At 38.1% G+C, this 25,009-nt stretch overlaps 1 protein-coding gene across 1 annotated transcript in view; it reads left to right on the forward strand.

Annotated features, from left to right (window-relative positions):
- Positions 1 to 25,009, forward strand: part of LOC100331775 ((E3-independent) E2 ubiquitin-conjugating enzyme UBE2O) — a 123,413-nt gene that overhangs the window by 77,042 nt on the left and 21,362 nt on the right. The window contains exon 9 of the mRNA XM_073954030.1: positions 1,118 to 1,268. Coding sequence (XP_073810131.1) covers positions 1,118 to 1,268 — 151 coding nt within the window. The remainder of the gene's footprint in view (positions 1 to 1,117; positions 1,269 to 25,009) is intronic.

A 25,009-nucleotide genomic window follows, 5' to 3' on the forward strand; every position in this document is an offset into this window, starting at 1 on the left:
CTGCGTGCGTTGCACTCTCAGCTCACATCATTCAAAAGAAAAGGTCCACATTGTCCCCCGATAATGTCAACAGACTGGACTGTCTTAACAACTGGATGAATGTAAAGGAGGATTGAGAAAAAAATTTTCTACGTTATATTTAATGTTCTCAACTCATGCAATAAAACTTAACAATGAGTACAATTGTTCGTATTCAATACTTTTTAATTATTATTATTATTATTAATTTTCCAATTTCCATGTTTACAATGCCTGTATTGTGGCATTTTTTTGCTGTCTACTTAGCTTTTTTTCTTTATTGGCCTTGATTGTTTTAAAATTCAAATGGTTCAAACATGCCTGTGTTTTTATTTCTGTAACAAATATGGCTGTCAAGTCAAGATTTTGATGGTTTATTTTGGGTATGTTGTTTATATGAAGAAATCTGTGTACAAGTGAATTAACAATTATATTTTAAATTTAAATAGTTTTTGTTTTGCGTTTACATTTGTTTTACATTTGAATAGCCAAAATTACAAGTTTCAGTCTCTTAAAATTAATCGCGATTAATTTTCAAAAGAGTGCGATTAGTTAGTTTATTTTTTTAATCGATTGACAGTACTAATATATATATATATATATATATATATATATATATATATATATATATATATATATATATATATATATATAATATATGTACATATATGTATATATATATGTATATATGTAATATATATATATATATATATATATATATATATATATATATATATATAAACTCTAAAATGTTTCATTACGAAAACTCACAGTACACTAATGTATGTCATTTACTAAAAAAATAATAATAACTGAACTGTCTCAATCATTTAGATTTACACTTATGTTGCATGTATTAATTTAGCAGATGATTATATACAAAGCTAAATAGAAGCACATCAAATCATCAGAAAAGCAGTGACCAGTCTTTGTTAACTTTAGCATTGTTTATCTTGAACATAAACAAAAGTATGTGCAGATCAAGTGTTCATAAAACAGATGTGCCTTTATTGATTTCATTGAATTGTTAAATAGTATCATGTCAAATTTCACAACTATCATTTTTAATTGTTTCCCTATACATACATCTAATTTTCAGGGTAAAGCGACTGGGCTACTTTGATCATACACAAAGGCAGCTTGGAGAGAGAGCCCTGTATGTTTTTCCTGCCAAGAGTGAAACCACAAGGATCACTTGTGAGGGACCAGAAGGGACACCTGCTCATCATGATGACCCTGTTATTCGAAAGGTACTGGGAATCTGTTTTGTCGAAAGTGTTAGTATTCTTTGTTGTTAGAAGTTCTGTTTAGTTGTCAAAAGACAGTTGGTATTAAAGGAAAAAATCAACATGGTACAAGGTTTTCTTAAAAGGTACGTATGATGCAAAATCAACTTTTTAAAGCTGTTTGTACAGAACTGTGTGTAGGTATAGTATGTCCAGTTATATTAGAGGGATATAAACAAATTTAGTGACATTAAAATAGGATGCAGATGCAAGCTATTTTGAGGCCCACCACAATGTGACATAAGAGTGCGGTTTTCCCCTCCCGCTGAATTAATTGACAGGCTCGTATTACCATGTCTCTGTAGTAAACAAACAACCACAAAACAGGATTTGCAAAAAAACTGAAATTGAAAGATCTGTTCCAACTCTCTGTGATCAGCTGCACCTCAAGAATTAATTTGGAATATTTATTTTTAAGCTTTAAAGTGCATGTTTATAATAAAGAAAAGACAGTAAAATGTAATTCATAAGCGCTGGAAATACCATAGCAGCATAGTGCAGCTATATATGAGGATTGTTCAAATATTCAACAGGAGTCTCGATTTGTGGTTTATTTGTGGCAAAAGAGCTTGGATACAGCATAACATAATCCATTAAACATGTAATTAATGTTAAACATCGTTTGGGAATTATTTATATATAAAAAAAAATAAATCACAGAAGGGTGAATAATTTAGACTTACTCTGATAATCATTTTGAATAATCGCAATTACAGTTATGACCAAAATAATCGTGATTATGATTTTACCCAAAATCGAGCAGCCCTAGTGCGAGTGTTCTGAATCGGGCACAGGCGCGGTTCAGTTGGCTGGCTCTGGCCAGGTTGGAAGATGTGTGCCAGAGCATGCCTGACCCCGAAACTAAAGATGCAACTTTACTTTTAAGGGACTGTTTCATATGGATTTATTAATCATTCTTACATTTCAATCAACTGTCATAGTTTATTAAAGATGCAAACCCCTTGCACGTCAGCTGTACCTTCAGCAAACCTCCTAATATGTGCAGCACAATCATATTTATGATCATTTATGCAAATCAAAAGTTGTGGATCTGTTTGACAAAACATTTTACTGCGTGTCACTGCATCCCAAACAACAAAGACAATATTAGTAAAGCAATATTCACTGGGCTGAGTGAGAGTGCTCTTTCTGTTAAACTGAACAGTCACATCGAAAGCAAGCACCAGAGAGCAAAATGCAGTGTGAGTGCAGGCTGTCGGAGGGGGAGGGGAGAGGAAGATAATCGCGCTTCGCGTCAGTTTAAGTCAACTGTACCTAGTGTATGCCCATAGGCAAAAGGCTGAGCCCTGAAGATATACACAATAGCAGCTCACTTTTACTTTCTTGATTTGTTTATATAGGTTTATGTTATATTCACACTGTCAAGTGCAGCTTACTGGAACAGTGAGATATCGTTCTCACAAGTTGTGTCAGCAAATTTCTACATCATATACTTGAAGTTTTGTTGGCACTTTGGTGAGTTTAAGCTAGATTGCCACTGTTTTTCTTCTGACATGCAAGCTGTGCTCTAACAATCTTCTGCTAGATGATGGTCTTATTTGGCCATCAAATTTGGGTATTTCACGTTTCAGAGATGCGCTTGCATTGGAGTCTCTTACCGATGTTGGAAAGACAGCTATACCTTTGTGAGTTGGATCCTAATTTGGCTGTAAAATTAGGACATATAGACTGCTCTTCAAGCTCAGAATTGCAGGGCCTTCACTGTGATGAGCGCCCCATTTAACTAAAAAGAAGGCCACATAGTGCAGTGCAGAAATGCCACGTCATAATGAGTCTGCACTTTCCTCTTCTGAAGCTGTTCTGCCTCTGTTAAAGGCAGTGTACAGTTCATGTTGGACATGTGTACACAACAGTATTATACTTTTGTAATGCATTATTATTATTTTAGTATAAGTTTAGTTTTCCAGTTGCTATTGTGTCAATTTTGCTGTAATTTTTATTTTGGCACATTTTCGTCAGTTCCACGCTTTAAAGAATCGAAAGCAACAGACTTATGAGGCAGCAAGCATTTGAAGTGTTTGCCACATTTTAAATCCTGCCGAAAGTAATGGCTGTAATTTTATCTAAATTTTTAATGTTTTATTTTATGTTGTAGTAGAATGTTCAGCTTAAATGTATGATAGAAGATGATTGTTATTGCTCATATGCACTAGGGCATAATACACTTTAGACTTTTCAATGAATCTACATTTATTGTAAAACCAAATACATTTTGCATCTTAAATCTGTTGCATCTGTTGTAAATTTATAAATAATGTAATGTATTTTATTTCATTTATAGTTTTATTTGGTTCAGTGGCTACTAAGTTTGATTGTGTGAGTACATTAAATTTAAAGGAGCAAGGCACTCATGTCCTGGCTATGGAAAAAAATTTGGCTGGCTTTTTATTTATATGGCACACAAGATAAGCAAACATTTAAAGGGAACAGTACAGTAGCTATTATTTCTTCAAAAATGACAATTTAAATGCTTAATTCTCTCGAGCCTGTAAAAATAAGGAGCTTAAAATTAAAAATTAATCTGAATTTGTGTTGTTTTTATTTTAATTATGACAATTGTAATAATATAAATATAAAACAGAATATTATGTGCCATTAAATTGTTTAGAAATTTTATTTCTTAACTTGTATTGAACATCTGAAATTTAAGAAAACTGAATTACTGCAGGTTTTTTAGACATAGTTTCAAACGTTTTTGATCAAATCAAAGATTTTTTCTGAATTCCTACATTGCAGGTATCCAGTTTTTTTTAACCATAAATTTAGATGTGAAATTTAAAAAGAAGATAAGAATAGTAGATAAGAAAGTAGGTCAGGGGTCATCAACAAGAAACAGTAGATGATCACTGATTAGTCAAATTAAGCATTTTGGCCAATTACAGAGCTGTGCTAGTCTGCTGGCTTCTGTGTGGCTTAGGAGGATGTCAATCTTCTGTGGTTAAGCTATTTTCTGTAGTTATTGTAATAAATAGACAACAGCATTTCCTCTAGGATTTTTTCCAACTGTGGTCGCAGGCCTTTTACACAGATATTACAACTACTTATGGCACTATTCCAATGACAAATGTTGAGATTGCATTCATGTAATATGAGAATATGATCTCTTTTGCTTGAAATCTCTTTCCTTTCCTTGATTTTCTCTGTTCATGCTCAACTTTTTGCATGTCCTTAAATATATGCTGCTCAAGCACAGATTTTCTTGTGCGCACTCTCTCCAACAATATTTATGATTGTATTCAATAGACCTACAGAACAAATTGATGCATCTTGAAGTAAAGTGAAACAGCCATGAACTCCAAGTTAAAGTAATTGTATGGAGAACCATAGACCTTTATCTATTAATAAAGTATAATTATGGAAACTATGTTCATCATAACTGAACGTAAGTTATGTTTGCTGGTCTCACACATCACGCAGCCAGTCAACATGTAACCTTAAAGGGTTAAAGAAATAACACACAGCACTACTAATCTATATATTTAATTTCATTGCATCTCATTGGTAAATCAAACTTATTTTAGTTTTGTTTTATTAAGGGTTAATAAGGTGAATATAACCTAAATTGTTAGGGGTGTAACGATACACTCAGCTCACGATACGATGTGTATCACGATATAATGTTCACCATTCGATATGTATCATGGTATTTGGAATAAAAATTGAAAATTTTACTGAAATGCAAATTTAACCAAGTAAACTATTTTTTATGTATTTTTTTGTTTCAACTTGTTAAACTGAACCTTCTTTAAGAAAATAAATTAAACAGGACTGTCTCTGGAAAATTAAACAATTTAAAAACTTCTTAAAAAATATTATTGAAATGACAGAGACAAAATTAAGGAACAATTTAAGTAAAGGTGCAAAAAAAATAAGCTTTCTATTCAATTGAATTTAACAGTAAGAGCTTAAGGCTTTGCTTGGTCACTTGTGTTTTTTGTGTGTGCAAAAAAAAAAATCCACATTTCCAGGTAATCAGCAGTTCTAAAAAATAATCCTGAACTGATGTGTATCTGTCTGAGAGGTTTTTATGGATGGCTTCATGTTAGGCATGATGAGTGACAGGGTGGCTGTATTTTCATTACACAGGACAGTCGTGGCTCTTTTCAGCAGTTTAGGCAGATTTACTATTTCTTCGGCGTCGCTGATGTCGGTGCTATCAAGTGTGTCATGTTGACGTGCATTTTTGTGTACCTCTGTACTCAAAAGGGTTAATGCTCGTCGTAATCATAACTCTAAAATGCGATATGATTGTTTAAATAATGTGTACGTTTTCGGTTTCATTTCCACAGCTGTTCATACTTCCCACGCAGCTCCTGAACGATCACTCTGTTCCACAAACTGAATGTTGTTTACTACTTTATTACCTGTTCCTCACAACCTGCAGGTTCTGTTCACTGAAGCAGACGCGTGCGTATGGCAAGCCGTTTTAGTATTTAAACCTTTGTTATGACTATCCATAAATATATTTAATTCATATTTAATTAAATTCATTTAGATATATCTCTAATTACAATTGTGACTAGTCAAAACTCATTTAGAGATATCTGCAAATATTTTTCAATGAAAGTCAGTGGAGGAATATGACTAGTCATAATATATTTGCAGATATCTCCAATCTGATTTCGTACTAATACAATTGTAATTGCAGATATCTTAAATGTTCATTCTGACTAGTCGAATTATAATTATGACTAGTCAAAATATAATTAGAGATATCTCTAAATATATTTATGGATAGTCAAAACAAAGGTTTAAATGCAAAAATAGCTTGCCATACGCGCGCGTCTATCATAGTCTGCCCTCTGTAGTAACAGCTCACGGTCAGCTCACGTCATGTGTGATTTTGAGGCCGCCAATACATCATTATATGAAGACAGAATGATATTTTAGGGTGAATTGTACCTTATAAATACAGTATGTGACTCTTTCAACAACATTAGAAGGTATCCATGTCGCTGTGCAAAGTATGTAAATCACTGTGAAGACTTTAAAACTTCGGCTATGTTTGACCCAGTATGCGTGTCAAAAAGCAGACGAGTCTAAAGCAATGACTGTACAACCGAAATGTTGCCAGACGTCTGATTTTGAGAGGATGGGCCATCCTCTATTTCAGCTCCACTCATCTTGGTCTGCTAACATTACTGCTGCTGCAATCTGAACTCACGTGCGACAGCAGGTGGAACGTAGCTCACGTGCAAACAGCTCAACTAATAAGAGAAAACGGACATCATATCGTAATGAAATCGTCATAACGCCACGATGCATATTGTGACATTTTTGCATTGCAATAAATCGTACAACGATAAATAGTTACACCCTTAAAAATTGTAACCTCTGATTTAGAGCTGCACAATTAATGGTAAAAAGATCGCGATCTCGATTCGACCCCCTAGACGATCTTAATCCAGCATTTCTACGATTCTGTAAATCATGTTTTCAAGTTCAGGAGAGAAAAAAAAGCAGCTGCACGAGTCTTTTCATTGTTTCACATACGTCGCTCAGTCACATGGACACCTCCAAATGATGTTGAATGAGTCACATACTGTATTTTTAGGGTATAATTCACCTAAAAATGTCATTTTTGTCTTCATATAATGGTGTTTTCGCGGCCGGGAAATCACAAGTGACGTGAGCTGCTGACCGTGAGCTGTTATCACAGAGAGGGTGCGCGCGCGTCTATCATTAAGTAGAGCGCACGCGCGTCTACGTTTGTGAACAGAACCTGCATGTTGCAAGTAACAGGTAATAAAGTTGTAAATAATATTCAGTTTGTGGCACAGAGTGATTGTTGGGAGCCATGCGCGAAGTATAAACAAGCACTTAGCAGTCAAAATGAAACCGAAAATGTGCACTTCATTTAAATGGTCATATCGCATTTAAGAGTTATAATTACGATAAGCATTTGATATGTTTTTTCTTTCATAGCGAACAAGTTGTGCATAAAAATAAATGTTTGCAATGTCAGTATAAATACTTTAGCCTATATATTGTTGAATATAATCTGATAATGGCAAATGTCTGATTTTACCAGTGAATAAAATCATCTAATATGACAGATTGTAAGCATATATCTCAAACATAATAATTCAACATCAGAATTATTATAAGTAGAATAGAATTATTTAGAGAAACCAGTAGACCTACTCATAATATTAATATCAATGTTTTGCCATATGTTTGGTTTTTACCATACCTTTATTTTACATGTACAGAATTGTGAAAAAATCGTGATCTTTATTTTAAGAAAGTAAATTTCGATTCTCATTTTAGCCAGAATCGTGCAGCTCTACTCTTATTTGAACAGACACGGGACTCTTGCATGTTTTTCTAAAATCAAATTTAAGGAATTTTTCAAGCACTTTCTAGGTGCATTTTTCAGGAGGGATTGGCTTGGAGTTACATAGTGTTAAGTGTTCCCTTTATTTTTTTGAGAAGTGTGTTATGCAAAATATATAAATTCAAGCATTTTTGAGTATATCCAAAGCCTGCTCACACCCTCCAGACATGTATTTCACAAAGAAGACATTGGTCCCTTAACAAGTAGGAGGCACAAATGTAGGCCTGTGATGGCCTTTGTAACAACCGAGTCACCACAGTAGTCAGTTGCCACCGGCGGTTGTCCATGTCACTGGCAGTAGTACGTGATGTCATGCACTTTAAAACACAAAATTCCTTTATGATGCTAAGTATTACATTTCTGTTAAAATAAAATGTTAGGTATGATTCTTCCAGTTCAAGTTCAGCCACTATTATTGTTGTAAAACCAAATGTTACATCACCAATCTGGGAGCATTTTGGATTCGTGCCGATTGAGAAAGGCGAACAATTAATTTGGATGAAGGCATTTGTAGGGTTTGTTTAAATGGGGAAACATGTCGAATCTGTTGGTGGTACAGAAGGAACTTTTTGCCAGTGAATATTGTTCTCACTACTTTAAAAAATAAATACATAAAATACCTTGTGGAAAGGATGCAATAAAGGAAAAGCATGCTTAATAATTTTTTTAATCTGATTTGTGCTGATTTGTATATGCAATATGTGGTTCTAAAACTTTTTTCATCAAGTACCACCTCAGAAAAAAATTGTCTCTCCAAGTACCACCAAAATGAGCAGTAGTGAAATACAGTAGCGTAGTAGGCCCAGTAAAGCAGCTACAACTCTGCACAGTTAAAAAAACGTGGCAGATTACCTCAGAAATATAGCCTATATGTCATATATGGCATATTATATACATAATTTTAGATAAACTTTGAAATATATGTAGCATGTACATGACATATTTCATTCCTCCGCGTACCACAAGAAGGAAGCCTGCGTACCACTAGTGGTACACGTACCACAGTTTGAGAACCACTGCAATAGGCTAAACCTATGTTGCGCCGACAAGGAGAGGAGATATTAATATGATCATAAACACAAACTGCTTTTGCATGATAAACAATGTCACAGTGTCATGTCTGTGATCTTTTCTCATTGAAGAACAGATAATCCATGTTATCACCATCTCCTCAGCCAGGTTTTCCTGTCCTGCACCAGGATGTCATAACTGAGGGGGTGTTTTAATCGTTTAACCGGTAAATAACTATAGTGAGATCAGCATAACCGAGTCATCACACTTCATAAATCAGTGTTAGGAAAAAGTTAGGCTAAATGTTACAATCTAAAGTAATTTATAAAAATATATCATTCTTGGTTGCATTTTAAGAAATTAGTGAAGCAAAACAGAGAGTCTGTCTGTCTGTCTACCTAAATAAAAATAATAATAAGAAGAATTAAAAAAGAAATTCACAGTTATTACATTGGAAATTGGTAAGATTTTGGCATGGATAACATGCAACTGAAGTTGCATAACTTTTATTATAAATTTGAAGGTAAAAAAATTATGTTAGGCTATCATAAGTGTTTATTTTGTTTTTGTTAAATTCTCCAGTTGGCATTTGAAAAAAAAAAAAATGCCACAATTAGCTATTAGGCCTACCCGTCATTTTATTGATTTATTAAGCCTATTTTAATAACTTGTTTTTAGGTTACATTTTTATTTTTAGGCTATAAGCTTACAAATCCAAATAAAATTGATATGCTACCTGTATTTTAGCATTTAAATAGGCCTTAAGTATATTTTCTGGTATGTAATTTTGCATAAGCAAATGCAAGTATAGGCTAAATTGCATATTTTGTAAAGATTATCATTTAGCCTACCTGCAGTGCATGTGTGGGATTGATCTGCTGCAAATCCACTTATTCATGCACTATATACCTATTTCATTTATAACACTGTAGCATGCTGATCATCTTTAAACTCAAAAGGCATTTTTTAAGTGTCCTAACTTGAGACTGCTGCTGCATAATGGGATGTTTCTTTTCACAACTGTAAAAGTGAGCTTTAGCAATTTGGAAATGAAAGCAAACATTCAAAAGGGTTCTGTGTTTTGTCAATTTAATGGCTTAAAATTAATAATATTAATAATAATGAATATATATACATTATAATTTTAATTACAGTGTAGACTACTGTGAGACTGTGCAGTGTCCAACTAAATATTTTTTTATTATTGGAAACACTTGTACCCCTCAAATTTTGCATTAGAAAAGGTCACGTGATTTTGTGAGAAGAGATCATGTGATGATGAAAATATGTGTAAATGGACAAACCAGCAGGCTGAGCACACTGTAAACCATCTGAACTGTTGTTTTGGTCATTCTAAAACACCTTAATATTTAGGTATTAGTGTTGTTATATTTATGACCTAATTTTGGTTATTATATATTTTATATAATGACCTCCAGAATCAAGAGCGTCTGTGCTCCACGTCTGACACATTCAAATGCCACCGCACGTTCACTGCATGTCAGGATTGCCTTCTGAGGTGCAAGTCATTTATTAGATAAAGAAAAGATTGACACAGCAAATTCCATTTTTACTGTTGATATTTGGCTAAATATCAACAATTAATCAGAAACCAGTTAATCAGGAAGGGACGGTTTTGTTCACTTTGACTCGTTGGATGGAAACACTGCTTCATTTGCATGTCTTATGCAATAATTCAGTTTTGCGCATAAAGTTCATTCGCATTTTTAGATGGAAACATAGCTATTGAGTAATTGTTAGCATCCCTAGTTTAATCTATTGTAAAAGTAATGGTTATGTTATTAAAAGGCAAACATTCTATCAATTAATCTATCCAATACAAATAAAATCAAATCACTTTTATTGTCACATCAGCAGCAGCACGTGTGCTATGATGAGTGAAAAGCTTAGGTGCTGGCTCCAGACAGTACAAAATACAGTGCAAATACAACAGCAGTGCAAAATGCAGACAGTGGAAATACAACGACAATGTGAAATTGAGAGCAATATGTACAATGAATAGGTGTCCACATAGTTGTAGGCAGTATTGTTTCAAGTATGGATTGGTTAAATTGCAGTGCATGCTACATATTGATGGTGTGCAGAGAGGGGTATGGAAGAGTCTGTGTGTGGTGTGTTAAGTGTTCATCAGCCTGATAGTCTAAAGGAAGAAACTTTCCTTCAGCCGGCTGGTGCATGATCGGATGCTGCGGAACTGTCTGCCTGAGGGTAGCAGAGAGAAAAATCTATGGCTTGGGTGGCTGGAGTCACTGATAATTTTCTTGGCTTTCCTCATGCACCGCCTGCCGTAAATGTCCTGGAGGGAGGGAAGCTCACCTTCTACTATGCATCAAGCAGTTTGCACAATCCTATGTAGGCCTTTGCGATTGCTGCTTGTGCTATTTCCATACCAGGTGGTGATACAGCCAGACAGGATGCTCTCTACAGTGTAGGTGTAGAACGAGTGGAGGATGTGGGGGCTCATTCCAAACCTCCAGAGACGCCTGGGAAAGAAGAGGTGTTGTTGTGCCTTTCTCAGCACTGCATCTGTGTGAGCAGTCCATGTCAAACCCTCAGCGATGTGGACTCCAAGAAACTTAAAAGTGCTGACTCTCTCCACTGGTGTCCCGTTAATGGTGTGTTCTCTCTTCTCCCTCCTGAAATCCACCACCAGCTTTTGTTTTGCTGATGTTGAGTGAGAGGGGGTTTTCCTCACACCACTGTGTCAGAGTGTGCACCTCCTCTCTGTAGGCCATCTCACCACCGCAATTAGTCCACAAACAGCATTCTCACATATGTGTTTTTGTTTTCCAGGTGATACAGAGCATTGTGCAAAGTAAAAGCAATTGCATCATCAGTGGTGAGGTTATTTCTGTATGCAAATTGCAGAGGGTCAGTGTGAGCAGGCAGTACAAAGCAGATGTGCTTTTTAATCAGCTTCTCAAAGCACTTGCTAAAGATGGGTGTCAGAGCAATCGGACGCAAGTTATTTTAGCATGTGGTTTTAGCTGATTTTGGTATTGGCACAATAGTAGCTGTCTTAATAAAGCATGTGGGAACCACAGACTGAGAGAGCGAGAGGTTAAAGATGTCAGTGAAAACACCCGCTAGCTGGTGTGCGCATGCTTTAAGTATACGTTCAGGAATGCCATCTGGGCCCGTCGCTTTCCGTCTTTCACGCGACGGAAAGATTTCCTCACGTCCGCTACAGAAACAGCAAGTGTGCTTTCAATTTCAATTTTCAATTTTCGGCAGTGAGCGCATGCTGTCCTGGGCTTCAAAGCGGGCGTAGAAGGAGTTGAGCTTGTCCAGGAGAGACACAGCAATGTTTACAGTGGCGGATTTGTTACTTTAAAAGTCTGTGATGTAATTAAGTCCCTGCCACATGCTCCTTGCGTTATTGGTGTAAAATTGACCCTCTACCTTGTCTCTGTATTGACGTTTTGCTGCTTTGATGGTTTTCTTGAGGTTGTAATTTGCTTGTTTTTGTTCCACAGCATTTTTGGATTTGTAGGCGGAAGCTCGCACTGATAGGGCTGTTCTAACTTCGCCATTGATCCATGGTTTTTGGTAGGGGTAGATACGGATAGTTTTTGTTGGGACCACGTCTTCTGTGCATTTCCTGATGAAGCACGTGACTGTCTCTGTGTACTATTTCGTTGTCACACGCTGCCCGAAACATGTCCCAGTCCATATAATCAAAACAGTCTTGAAGTATGGAATCCGATTGGTCCGTCCAGCTGAAACGTCCTGAGGGTGGGTGGTTCCCGTTTCAGTTTCTGCCTGTAAGCAGAACAGAAGAGTGATCTAATTTGCCAAACGGTGGGCGGGGGAGGGTGTGTGTGTGTTGAAAAAGCTATTTAGATATGGTAAAAATTTGCAGAACTGCGAAGTGCAGCCATAAATTGAATCTGAGGTTTCAGAAGTCTACGCCGCACTGAGTTGGATCAATGTACGTAAGGCTGCTGGACCAGATGGTATTCCTGGGCACATTCTTAAAGCATGTGCAGAACAGCTCGCTGGGTTATTCACAGACATTTTCAACCTGTCCCTTAATTAGCAGCTGTGCCAACATGCTTTAAAACCACCTCTATTGTGCCAGTGCCAAACACTCCAGCCTAACATGCCCGAATGACTACCGCCCTGTAGCACTCACACCCATCATAATGAAGTGCTTTGAGCAGTTGGTCTTGGCACATTTGAAAGACTCTCTGCCTTCCACACTGGACCCACATCAGTTTGCCTACCATGGCAAAAGGAGCATAGAAGATGCAGATTTCATAGCAAAGCACTCTGTACTCACACACCTGGACAATAAAAACACTTATTCACAAATGCTGTTTGTTGACATCAGCTCAGCATTCAACAACGTCATATCCTCCAAGTTAAGGATCAAACTTCAAGACCTGGATATCGAAACGTCTCTCTGCAACTGGGCTATTGACTTTCTGACTAATAGACCTCAGAGTGTTAGATCAGGCCACATCTGCTCCACCAGTCACACTCAACACTGGTGTACCACAGGGCTGTGTGCTGAACCCCTTCCTCTACTGCCTTTTTATCATCGACTGTAGGCCTGTGAACATATCCAACACCATCTTCAAGTTTGCAGATGACACTACAGTGATTGGTCTAATCAGCAACAATGATGAGACTGCCTACATGGAAAGAGATACAGCATCTGGCCACTTGGTGCACCAACAATAATCTGCTCCTTAACACCAACAAGAACAAGGAGCTCATTGTGGACTTCAGAAAGGGACGAACAGGCTCACAAGATCCCATCCATATCAATAGGATGGCCGTTGAGCTTGTCTCATCCTTCAAGTTCCTGGAGACCCACATCTCAAAGGACCTTTTTTTGGACCACCAACACCTCCAGCCTGGTCAAGAAGGCTCACCATCTCCTATTTTTCTTAAGGAAACTTAAGAAGGACCAGCTCTCATCAGCAGTCTAGGTGAAATTCTACCGCTGCACAATATAAAGCATCCTGACCAACTGCGTCACAGTCTGGTAGGGAAGCTACTCTGTTGCTGAGCGTCTCAATGTCAGTGACACATCCCACTAATGTCAGTGATCTTGTGACTTGTGCCAGTAGGTGTCAGTATAAGCTTGTTATAAACACAATAATATCATAAGTTTCCTTTTGCTTTAATATTTAAAAATGATTAGGCAAATAACACCTATTATCTTACATGCATATATGTTATGTTACGCAATAAATCATGTTAAAAGTCGTGTAATGATTAATATGGTTTTGCGCGTGTTGATTAGTGTCCTTAGGCTTTGCGGGGTGTCGATGTCACTGCAGTGACATGTATCGCAACACTCTGAGTGACACAGCTCACTACACATGCCACCACCGAGTGACACGTAACAGTGAAAACAGGACGTGCCACCGGAAGTGTCACTACACTCAGTGGCATGTGCCAGTGGCATCTGTACGTCAGATGTCGTGTCACTTCATGTTAAAACTGCCTCTCATGTATCCTGCACTTGCTGCTAATGTACTCCTGGTTAGACCTAAACTGCATTTCATTGTGTAATGACAATAAAATTGAATCTAATCTAATCTTAGAAAGTCTGGCCTTGGTATCTTCCACGCACCACTCATCTAGTCGGCCTGGCCGCAGGGCTGGGTATAAACCATCTCCAAATCCACAGCTAAAGCAGCCTGGGAAAGCACGGCTAACCTGTCTGCTTCGGAATCCGACACAGTGCTCACCATCCTGGAGACGAACCCTCAGACTTGCCCGAGTGCCCTCCGTAGTGCAGGGGGACAACTGGGGTGGGTTGCCCTTTCACACGACCGAGCGGCGATCTTTACTGCGCAACAGACATGCCATCACAGTGACAGCATGGATTGCCCGTGTAGCACAGGTGAATTAAGTCACACTGAACGAGTATTTAAAATAAATAAATCAATAAAGATGAGCAAAACACACATTACATAGTATACTGATGTAATTAAATAAATGTTATTTTTCTTCAAATCTTATATAAATAAGAAAAGGATATTTTCTTTTTAGTGGATAGTGTTTTTTATGATTTTTCATTTATCCGAGTCATTTTTGGTTCATTTGTATTATGTATGTGAAAAGGGGGTACTGGCCCTTTAAATCAGTTTTTCGGAGAAAGTGCTTCTCTGACGAGGCAGAGTTGAATCCTCCATTTTGTGAGGGGTGACGGAGCAGATCTGACGCAGATTAGTGCATCTAAACATCGCTATTTGTGCCGAAGTACACCAATAATCATCTTATGAAAGGGATTTGGTTTTTGATTGGTGGAACTGAATGTTCTGGAAATCAGTTGATGGCGAGCCTCCCACGGATCTGGACACTTGATTGACTGAATTGATCTCCCATCGCAATACTAAGGTTTTTCTGCTTTATGAGGTGGGATCTAAGCTTACTTATTTATTATTTTTTTTCATCATTCTCGGTTGGAAATACTGAGCAATTCCTGGACTGTCTCTCTTTCCTTCTGCCATCCGCGTTACACGGATTTGAGTCTAACTGTTCTTTTCTTTTTATAAAAAAAAAGGGAATAGACTGATTTGAAGTTAAAGAGACTTAAAGACTTTTTTTTGGATTTTGACAACTTGGATTTTTTGTACAAAGAAAAAAAAGAACAAAGTCTGTTGGACTGTAATGATTATTGATTCTTTGAGCTTTATTGGTTTTAAGAAAGCCAACAAATTCACAGTGTAACTCTTTTCTGTGAGATACAAAATTTCATGAATGGGAAAATTACATGCTTAAAGAGACATAAGTGTGTTTAGAAGGTGCACCTTTAGGATTGTATGTGCTGTACAATATTGTCAATTGTATTTTTCTGATACAAGTATACTGTTTTATTTTTACTGTTAAACTTTAGTTTATTTTTTTTCTCTTTTTCATTGGCCAATTTATATAGTAAACTACCAGTTGATTTAAAGAAAAACCACGTGGAATATTTTCTTTTCTCAAACATTTATTCATACTATTTACAGGCTCCATAGTCGAACCTAACTGGTCCAAATAACATCTTTGCACTTAGAAAATAACACATAAAATTAGCACAACCAATAGCTCTTAATTATTATAGGTGTAAGCAGGTGTTACAGTAAAACTTGGCGAGCCAGCCAGGAGCCTGTTGTACAGATAGTACAAATCAAATTTAATCAGGGTGTTTGAGATAATTTCAAAATGGAAATAGTGCACGCTGAAAACATTTGTATTCGCAATGCTGTGATAATCAGTGGGTTAACTCACACTGAGAGAGATGATGAAGTGTTAAAACACTTGTCAGATTATGGATCAATTGAGCGATTAATCCGTATTGATGAACCAAAGACAGAATTTCATGGGCAAATCATTGTTGAATTTAAGAATGACTCAGCGATGCAGTTATTAGAACAATCTCTTCCAACTGCCTTTCAGAGCCCTACCTCATCTGATGTTACTTATACTATTAAGTCACTTACCAGTGTATATACACCAGCTGCTAGCAGCAGTGCAACTCACACTTTCATTGAAGGGCTACGAGAAATTTCAAAAGTAACTGGCAAGCCATTGGAAGAGCTTTTACAGGACGAGCTGGCTAAACTCACAGCCTCTGCTGTGTCTCCCCCACAGACTGAATCAGAGTTTCTGACAACTGAGTCTGACCCTGAAGGCTCTCAGAAAAGAGTGGTAGAGCCAACGCAGACTACTGTAGTATCTGCACATGGTGATGTCACACCCTCAAATGAGTCAGTCATTTTCCAAACAAAGTCAAATAATTCTTTGCCCCAGATTAGTGCTTCACCTTCCAGGCTCAATGCTGACATGGGCACACCACTGAAATTAACAGTGAGTGATGTGACTCCAGCTGAAGTGCAGCGATTGGTCGTTGAGCATATTGTGAGAAGTGATACTCCTTCACATTCCCTTACTACTATGCGCTTGAGACCTTTCTCTGGAAAGCCCTCATACTCCGCTAATGAAATAGACTGATACTTGGCGAACAAACATTGAATTCTTTTGCACTGACTCCACTCTCACGGATGCACAACGCTCACAACGTATTTTAGACAGTCTCCTCCCACCTGCAGCTGATGTTGTGAAACACTTAGGTCCTCATTCTCCTCCAAGTGACTATCTTGAGCTCCTAGAGTCAGCCTTCGGTACTGTGGAGGACGGAGATGAGCTCTTTGCAAAGTTTATGAGCACATTTCAAGATGCTGGTGAGAAACCATCACAATTCTTGCATAGGCTGCAAAAAGTTCTGAGCACAGCCATCAAGAGAGGTGGTGTTTCTGCAGCTGACCGTGATCGACACCTGCTTAAACAGTTTTGCCGGGGGTGCTGGGACAATGCTTTAATAACTGAGCTCCAGCTAGAGCAGAAAAGAAAAAATCCCCCTGCATTCTCCGATTTACTCCTGCTGTTGCGAATAGAAGAAGATAAGCAATCTATAAAAGCAGTGCGAATGAACCAACACTTAGGCGCTGCAAAGCATTCTGCTACTCCCCCAAGGCGTGTTGTGACAAACCTCCACTCTATTAGTGCTGCGTGTTCTGCTGTAAAGCATAATGAAGTGGAAGACTTAAAGAGGAACTGGAGAGAGCAGTCAAAGTCCCACTGACAACCTTGCAGTCTCAGTCTCTAATGATAGTCCCACTCCTAAACACAAATGCTGTCTAAAACTTCCTTCTGGTCTTATTGGAACCAAATGCACTGCAAGAGTGTTGATTGCTGATAAAGAGATTAATTGTCTTCTCGACACTGGTTCACAAGTAACCACTTTTCCTTTGTCTTTTTATCAAGATGTATTTGCAAATTAACCCATACAACCCTTGCACCACTTGCTTGAAATAGAAGGTGCAAATGGCTGTCAAGTGCCTTACTTGGGTTATATTGAAACATCAATAACCTTTCCAAAGGAGTTCGTGAGTTCAGATATTGAAGTGCCAACCCTTGCCTTAATTGTCCCAGATACCAGACCTAATGCGCAAGTACTCATAGGCACAAACACTCTAAATTCCCTGTACTCTGAATACATATCTTCCAAGCCTCTGAAACACCATCCTGTTCCCCAAGGTTACCAAGCAGTTATGCAGGTTCTTGAATTTGTTCACAGGCAGGGTGCTGAAGGAAATCTTGGATGGGTGAGCCTAAACTGTCGAGTCCCTGAATCTATTCCTGCTGGGAAGACAGTAGTTCTTGAAGGTTCAGTCCGAATGTCCACTCCAGTTACTGACAGATGGGTGGTTGTGGAAGCCCCGCGTGCCTCATCTCTGCCTGGTGGGATAATGGTGTCAAGTTGTTTACTTTCCCTTCCTGCTGGAGGAAAATACTTGCCTATCGTGCTGAAGAATGAGATAGAGCACGATGTTGTCCTTCCACCAAAGATTCGGCTGGCTGAAGTAAATTCTATTCAGTGTGTCATGCCAAATGGTCAGAATAATGTGTTGACATCTTCTGTTAACCTTCCAAAGAACTCTGAAGACTCCAAAATACGTTTCAACTTTGACAACTCACCGTTGACTCCTGAATGGAGGGAAAGAGTGACAAGGAAACTTAATTCAATGCATGAAGTTTTTGCATGCCATGATCTCGACTTTGGTCACACCACCAAGACCAAACACCATATCCGATTACATGATGAGACGCCATTTAAACACAAAGCAAGACCCATTCACCCTAAAGACATTCAAGCTGTCCGAAAACATCTGCAGGAACTGCTGGATGCTGGGATTATTAGGGAGTCAGAGTCTCCATTTTCCTCCCCAATCGTTGTTTTGAGAAAGAAGAATGGGGAGGTAAGGCTTTGTGTTGATTATCGAAAGCTAAACCTCCAAACTATTAAAGACGCTTATGCTCTACCTAACTTAGAAGAGACGTTTTCTGCCTTGACTGGGTCTAGGTGGTTCTCAGTGTTGGACCTGAAGTCCGGGTATTATCAAATTGAGGTAGAGGAGATTGATAAGCCAAAGACTGCTTTCGTTTGTCCCCTGGGGTTTTGGGAATTTAATCGAATGCCCCAGGGGGTTACAAACGCCCCCAGCACGTTCCAGCGTCTAATGGAACGCTGCATGGGGGATATCAATCTGAAAGAGGTTTTAGTTTTTATAGATGATCTCATAGTCTTTTCGGCAACATTAGAAGAGCATGAGGAAAGGCTCTTGCGAGTCCTTCACCGATTGAAAGACTATGGTCTCAAATTGTCACCGGAGAAATGTACATTTTTTATCATCGGTGAGATATCTCAGGCACATTGTGTCTCCAAGTGGTGTTGAGACAGATCCTGATAAGATCAAGGCCCTAAAAACCTGGCCAAGTCCCACAAACTTAAAAGAACTTAGGTCTTTTCTTGGTTTTGCAGGGTATTATAGGAGATTTATCAAAGATTTTTCCAAAATAGTAAAACCCCTTAACCATCTCACCTCTGGATACCCTCCACTACACAAATCAAAGAAGACTCGAGATTAAAGGTCACTACTTGAATCCTAGAGAACCATTTAAGCAGCGTTGGACATCTAACTGTCAACACGCTTTTGAGGAAATCATTGACAAACTTACCTCTGCCCCTATCTTGGGTTTTGCAAATCCTAAACTTCCATATATTTTGCACACAGATGCAAGTACTACGGGTTTAGGAGCTGCACTTTACCAGGAGCAGCAAGGAAAGATAAGGGCAATTGCTTTTGCCAGTAGGGGTTTGTCATTCAGTGAGAGTCGCTATCCAGCACACAAACTGGAATTTCTTGCTTTAAAGTGGGCTGTGACTGAAATGTTCCACGATTACCTTTATGGAAGTCAGTTCACAGTTATAACAGACAGTAACCCACTTACATATATTCTCACTACCGCGAAGCTGAATGCAGCCAGCTATCGTTGGCTTTCAGCCCTTTCCACTTACTCCTTCTCCTTGAAGTATCGGGCAGGGAAACTTAATCTTGATGCTGATGGCTTATCTAGACGTCCTCATGAAGTAGCTATGGACGTTGTCTCAAGAAAGGAACAAGAGAGGATTGATAAATTTCTGACCTTACATCTTGAAAACCTAGGAGAGACAAGTCTTACACAAGATGAGGTTGAAGCCATTTGTGATAAGCACATAATTAGTTCCATGCCTGAAGATGTTGTGGAAAGTGCAAGTGATCGAACAGTGTTAGTGCATTCTCTTGCAATGAGTTCGAATGCTGTGCCCAACAGCTATGAGGAGGAAGAACTTGGAGTCTCACTCATACCTCGCCTGTCAGTTCAGGATCTAATTGAAAAACAGGGTGCTGACTCAACTATCTCTCAAATTATCTCTCACTTAAACTCAGGAGAGAAACCTTCTCCCACCGTTAGAGGTGAATTACCTGAGCTGTCTCTTATGATGAGAGAGTGGAACCGTTTAGTGCTTCAAGATGGAGTACTGTATCGAAAAAGACAGAATGGGAGGTTCTAACTCACCAGTTACTGTTACCCAAAGAGTTTAGAGCAACTGTATTGAGAAGTCTTCATGATGAGATGGGCCATATGGGGATAGATCGAACACTTGATTTGGCAAGGTCCAGATTTTATTGGCCAAAGATGGCACAGGAAGTGGAGCAAAAGATCAAAACTTGTCCCCGTTGTGTTCTCCATAAATCTCCCCCTGAGAAAGCAGCTCCACTTGTCAACATACGGACAACTCGACCTTTAGAGTTGTTGTGTATGGATTTTCTTTCTTTGGAACCAGATCGAAGAAATTTTAAAGACATACTTGTGATAACAGATCACTTTACCAAGTATGCCGTGGCAGTACCAACTGTCAATCAGAAGGCTTGAACTGTTGCTCAGGCTCTATGGGACAATTTCATCGTTCACTACGGATTCCCGGAGAGGTTACACAGTGACCAAGGTCGTGATTTTGAGTCACACACTATAAAGGAGCTGTGTTCCATCTCTGGAATCAAAAAGGGAAGGACTACGCCCTATCACCCACGTGGTAATCCTGTGGAAAGATTTAACAGGACACTTTTGAACATGTTAGGTAGCATGAATGATGAACAAAAAGCTCATTGGCGTGACTTTGTTAAACCTCTGGTTCACGCGTACAATTGTACAAAAAGTGAAGTGACTGGATTCACTCCTTACGAATTAATGTTCGGAAGGCAGCCTCGTCTCCCCATTGACCTAGCCTTTGGTCTCCCCACCACCAGTAAGCGACTGTCACACTCCCAATATGTGTCAAAACTTAAAAAACACCTTGAGGAAAGCTATCAAATTGCCACTCGCAATGCACTCAAGAATGCTGAAAGAAACAAGATAAGGTTTGACAGACATGTTGTGGATTCTACCTTGGAAATAGGTGATCGAGTTTTAGTAAAGCAGGTTCACTTGCGAGGCTAACATAAGCTCGCAGATAAATGGGAGCCATCTGCTTACATTGTTGTACGCCGAGTACATGACCTCCCAGTGTACACAGTAAGACCTGAAGGGGAAGAAGGACCCTTGCGTACTCTGCATCGGGATCTTCTGCTCCCATGTGGATTCCTTGCTCTACCAGGTGAGAAGGTATCTAATCCACCAAGTTCTGCTTCAAAGCCTAGGACACGTCAACAAGTTAGTGGGGAAGATACCGGTGAGAATGGAGTTAACGATACTGCAGAGTCAATGGAGGATGAAGTTCCAGAATACTGGATCAGAATTCCTGTTACTAATGAATCTCACGAAAATGCATTGGGTACTTTAACATCTACCTTTGATCCTCCTGTGGGTTGTGATCCTCAATTGCCTTTTGTAGCTCTAGGTGATGAGTCACATGTGGAGATGGATTCTGCAGGACTAGAGGCATGCTTGGATGATTCACACCAGGAAAAACAGATTGAACAAATCACAACTTTACCGGGTGAATCAAGTGAAATGTCAGAGAGTGGTAAATCGTCAGAAGGTGAATTGAGTGAAGAGATGCCTCAATGTCCAGATGATGGAATAGAAAGGAGTGTTGAGGAGGAACTTGAAGAGGAAATTAGGAAACCCCTTTCAAATGCTCCTGATAATATTTCATCTAATATAGAGCAGCACGAAACATCTCAAGAGCCAGAAAATTCAATGAGACATTCTCAGAGGAGAAAGGAAAAACCAGATAGATTGCAGTATAGTGAACTGGGTAATCCATTAGTTTTAGTTGCCCAAGCCCTTTTCCATGGCCTTACCACCGCCTTCACAAACTCTTTAAATGGAGTTGACTTTGTTGAGACATTTTCACCCTCAACCTCTGACAAAGCAGTTACATGTCAGCCAGTAAGAGTTAATGCAACGGGACGTGCATAGATTCTGGTGGGGAGGGCGCCAAGTTTTACTGTAACACCTGCTTACACCTATAATAATTAAGAGCTATTGGTTGTGCTAATTTTATGTGTTATTTTCTAAGTGCAAAGATGTTATTTGGACCAGTTAGGTTCAACTATGGGGCCTGTAAATAGTATGAATAAATGTTTGAGAAAAGAAAATATTCCACGTGGTTTTTCTTTAAATCAACTGGTAGTTTACTATATAAATTGGCCAATGAAAAAGAGAAAAAAATAAACTAAAGTTTAACAGTAAAAATAAAACAGTATACTTGTATCAGAAAAATACAATTGACAAAATTGTACAGCACATACAATCCTAAAGGTGCACCTTCTAAACACACTTATGTCTCTTTAAGCATGTAATTTTCCCATTCATGAAATTTTGTATCTCACAGAAAAGAGTTACACTGTGAATTTGTTGGCTTTCTTAAAACCAATAAAGCTCAAAGAATCAATAATCATTACAGTCCAACAGACTTTGTTCTTTTTTTCTTTGTACAAAAAATCCAAGTTGTCAAAATCCAAAAAAAAAGTCTTTCTTAAGTCTCTTTAACTTCAAATCAGTCTATTCCCTTTTTTTATAAAAAGAAAAGAACAGTTAGACTCAAATCCGTGTAACGCGGATGGCAGAAGGAAAGAGAGACAGTCCAGGAATTGCTCAGGATTTCCAACCGAGAATGATGAAAAAAAATAAATAAGTAAGCTTAGATCCCACCTCATAAAGCAGAAAAACCTTAGTATTGCGATGAGAGATCAATTCAGTCAATCAAGTGTCCAGATCCATGGGAGGCTCGCCATCAACTGATTTTCAGAACATTCAGTTCCACCAATCAAAAACCAAATCCCTTTCATAAGATGATTATTGGTGTATTTCGGCACAAATAGCGATGTTTAGATGCACTAATCTGCGTCAGATCTGCTCCGTCACCCCTCACAAAATGGAGGATTCAACTCTGCCTCGTCAGAGAAGCACTTTCTCCGAAAAACTGATTTAAAGGGCCAGTACCCCCTTTTCACATACATAATACAAATGAACCAAAAATGACTCGGATAAATGAAAAATCATAAAAAACACTCTATCCACTAAAAAGAAAATATCCTTTTCTTATTTATATAAGATTTGAAGAAAAATAACATTTATTTAATTACATCAGTATACTATGTAATGTGTATTTTGCTCATCTTTATTGATTTATTTATTTTAAATACTCGTTCAGTGTGACTTAATTCACCTGTGCTACACCCGCAAGCACTGCTTTAACATGAAACGCAGTGCTCGTGCCCATCATCTGGGGACAGGAAACCACCGCATATGAGCTAGTCCCTAAGGCGTACTGGCAAAAGTTTCAAAAACTTGTGAAAACTTCTAACCAAATGTTTGTGGAATTTGCCGGAGAAAAAAGCCGCATTGGTATTGATGCACAGGGTGGTATTTTCACCTGTAAAATGCAACATTGTTAATCGAGTGAGTACTTCTAAAAATGATGCTGTAGTACAGAAAAAAATGATAAACGTTGACAGCAAGGAACGTTGTGAATGTTTTTATTGTTGCGCTGATTAAGAGGTCAGATTTAGCACTTGTACAAAATGAATGGATAAGTTAACCGACTGAGTCAATTTTTGAGCAATTCATGTATGAGGGTATAGTCTCACTTATTGAAGCCAGTTCTGAGACTAAGCATATTAGTATCCTCTGTGACACTGGCTCCGCCCTGTCATTTATTTTGCAAAGTGTATTGCCATTTACTGAACAGTCTAGTTGTGGTTCTAGTGTGCTAGTGCAAGGAATCGATCTCACCGTCATTAAAGCTCCATTACATCAGATGTTTCTGAAATCGGAAATAATTTCAGGAACAATTCATTTATCATTTTGTGCACAAACTGCCTGTTAAGGGAGTGTCGCTCGTTCTTGGGAATGATTTGGCAGGTGACAAAGTTTTTGATGTGTTGTGTGAGGAGTTTCCTGATGTGTTTAGTACATGTGCTGTTACTCGATCTAAAGCACTTAGATTTAGAGATATCGTGGATCTTTCTGATTCTTCTCTTTGTACTGAAAAAGTAAACAATGAATAAAGAATGATAAAGACAGTTGAGGTAGAAGTGTGTGCTCTTCCAAACCTTGATTTTCCTATATATAAGTCAATGTTGATTGAAGCTCAACGTAATGATCAAACTTTATTGCAGAGAAGCAGCAGTTGAAATGTCTGATTTGTCTGAGCAGTCAGTGGCATACTACCTTGAGGATGAGGTTTTAATGCGTAAGGGCTCACCACATGATGCTAAAGATGACTACAGTACTGTACTTTTCAGGTAATTGTTCTGAAGCCTTACAGACAGCAAGTGTTAAGTGTAGTACATGATCATGTGCTCTCCGGTCATCTGGGTATTCGTAAGACATATGATCAGTTGAAGAAATATTTCTTTTGGCCTTCTATGAAGTCAGATGTTGCAAAATTCTATAAATCTTGTCACGCAAGCCAAATTGCTGGTAAGCCAAACCAAGTAGTTCCTCAGGCTCCGCTGATACCTATACCTGTATTAGGAAAGCCATTTGAACAAATCCTAATTGACTGTGTTGGGCCATTGCCAAAAACAAGGTCTGGAAATTCCTATCTCTTGATGTTAATATGCAGATCCACCAGATTTCCAGAAGCTATACCCTCATGTTTAATTAAAGCTCATACGATTGTGAAGGCATTCGTTAAATTTTGTACAACTTTTGGAATGCCAAAGTACATTGAATCTGAGTGTTTGGATTTATGGATTATTTACGTATAAATAAGTTAATTAACAATTTTTCTAAATTGAACTATTACTTGAGCTCTGTAAAGTCCAGGAACACAATATTCTTCAAATCCAGGATATTTTTTAAAAATTTATTTACATAAATCAAAAACTGCAAAAATGCAACATATTTATCTTAACATTGTTGAACATCTTAAATTTGTTAATAAAATACATAGTAAATATATGGAATAGTATTCACAAAGATTGATTAATACCAATAAGATTTTGAGTTGATTTAAGATTTAAGTTTTGTAATC

This window comes from Danio rerio, chromosome 6 (assembly GCF_049306965.1).
Source record: "Danio rerio strain Tuebingen ecotype United States chromosome 6, GRCz12tu, whole genome shotgun sequence".
NCBI classification, from domain to species: domain Eukaryota; kingdom Metazoa; phylum Chordata; class Actinopteri; order Cypriniformes; family Danionidae; genus Danio; species Danio rerio.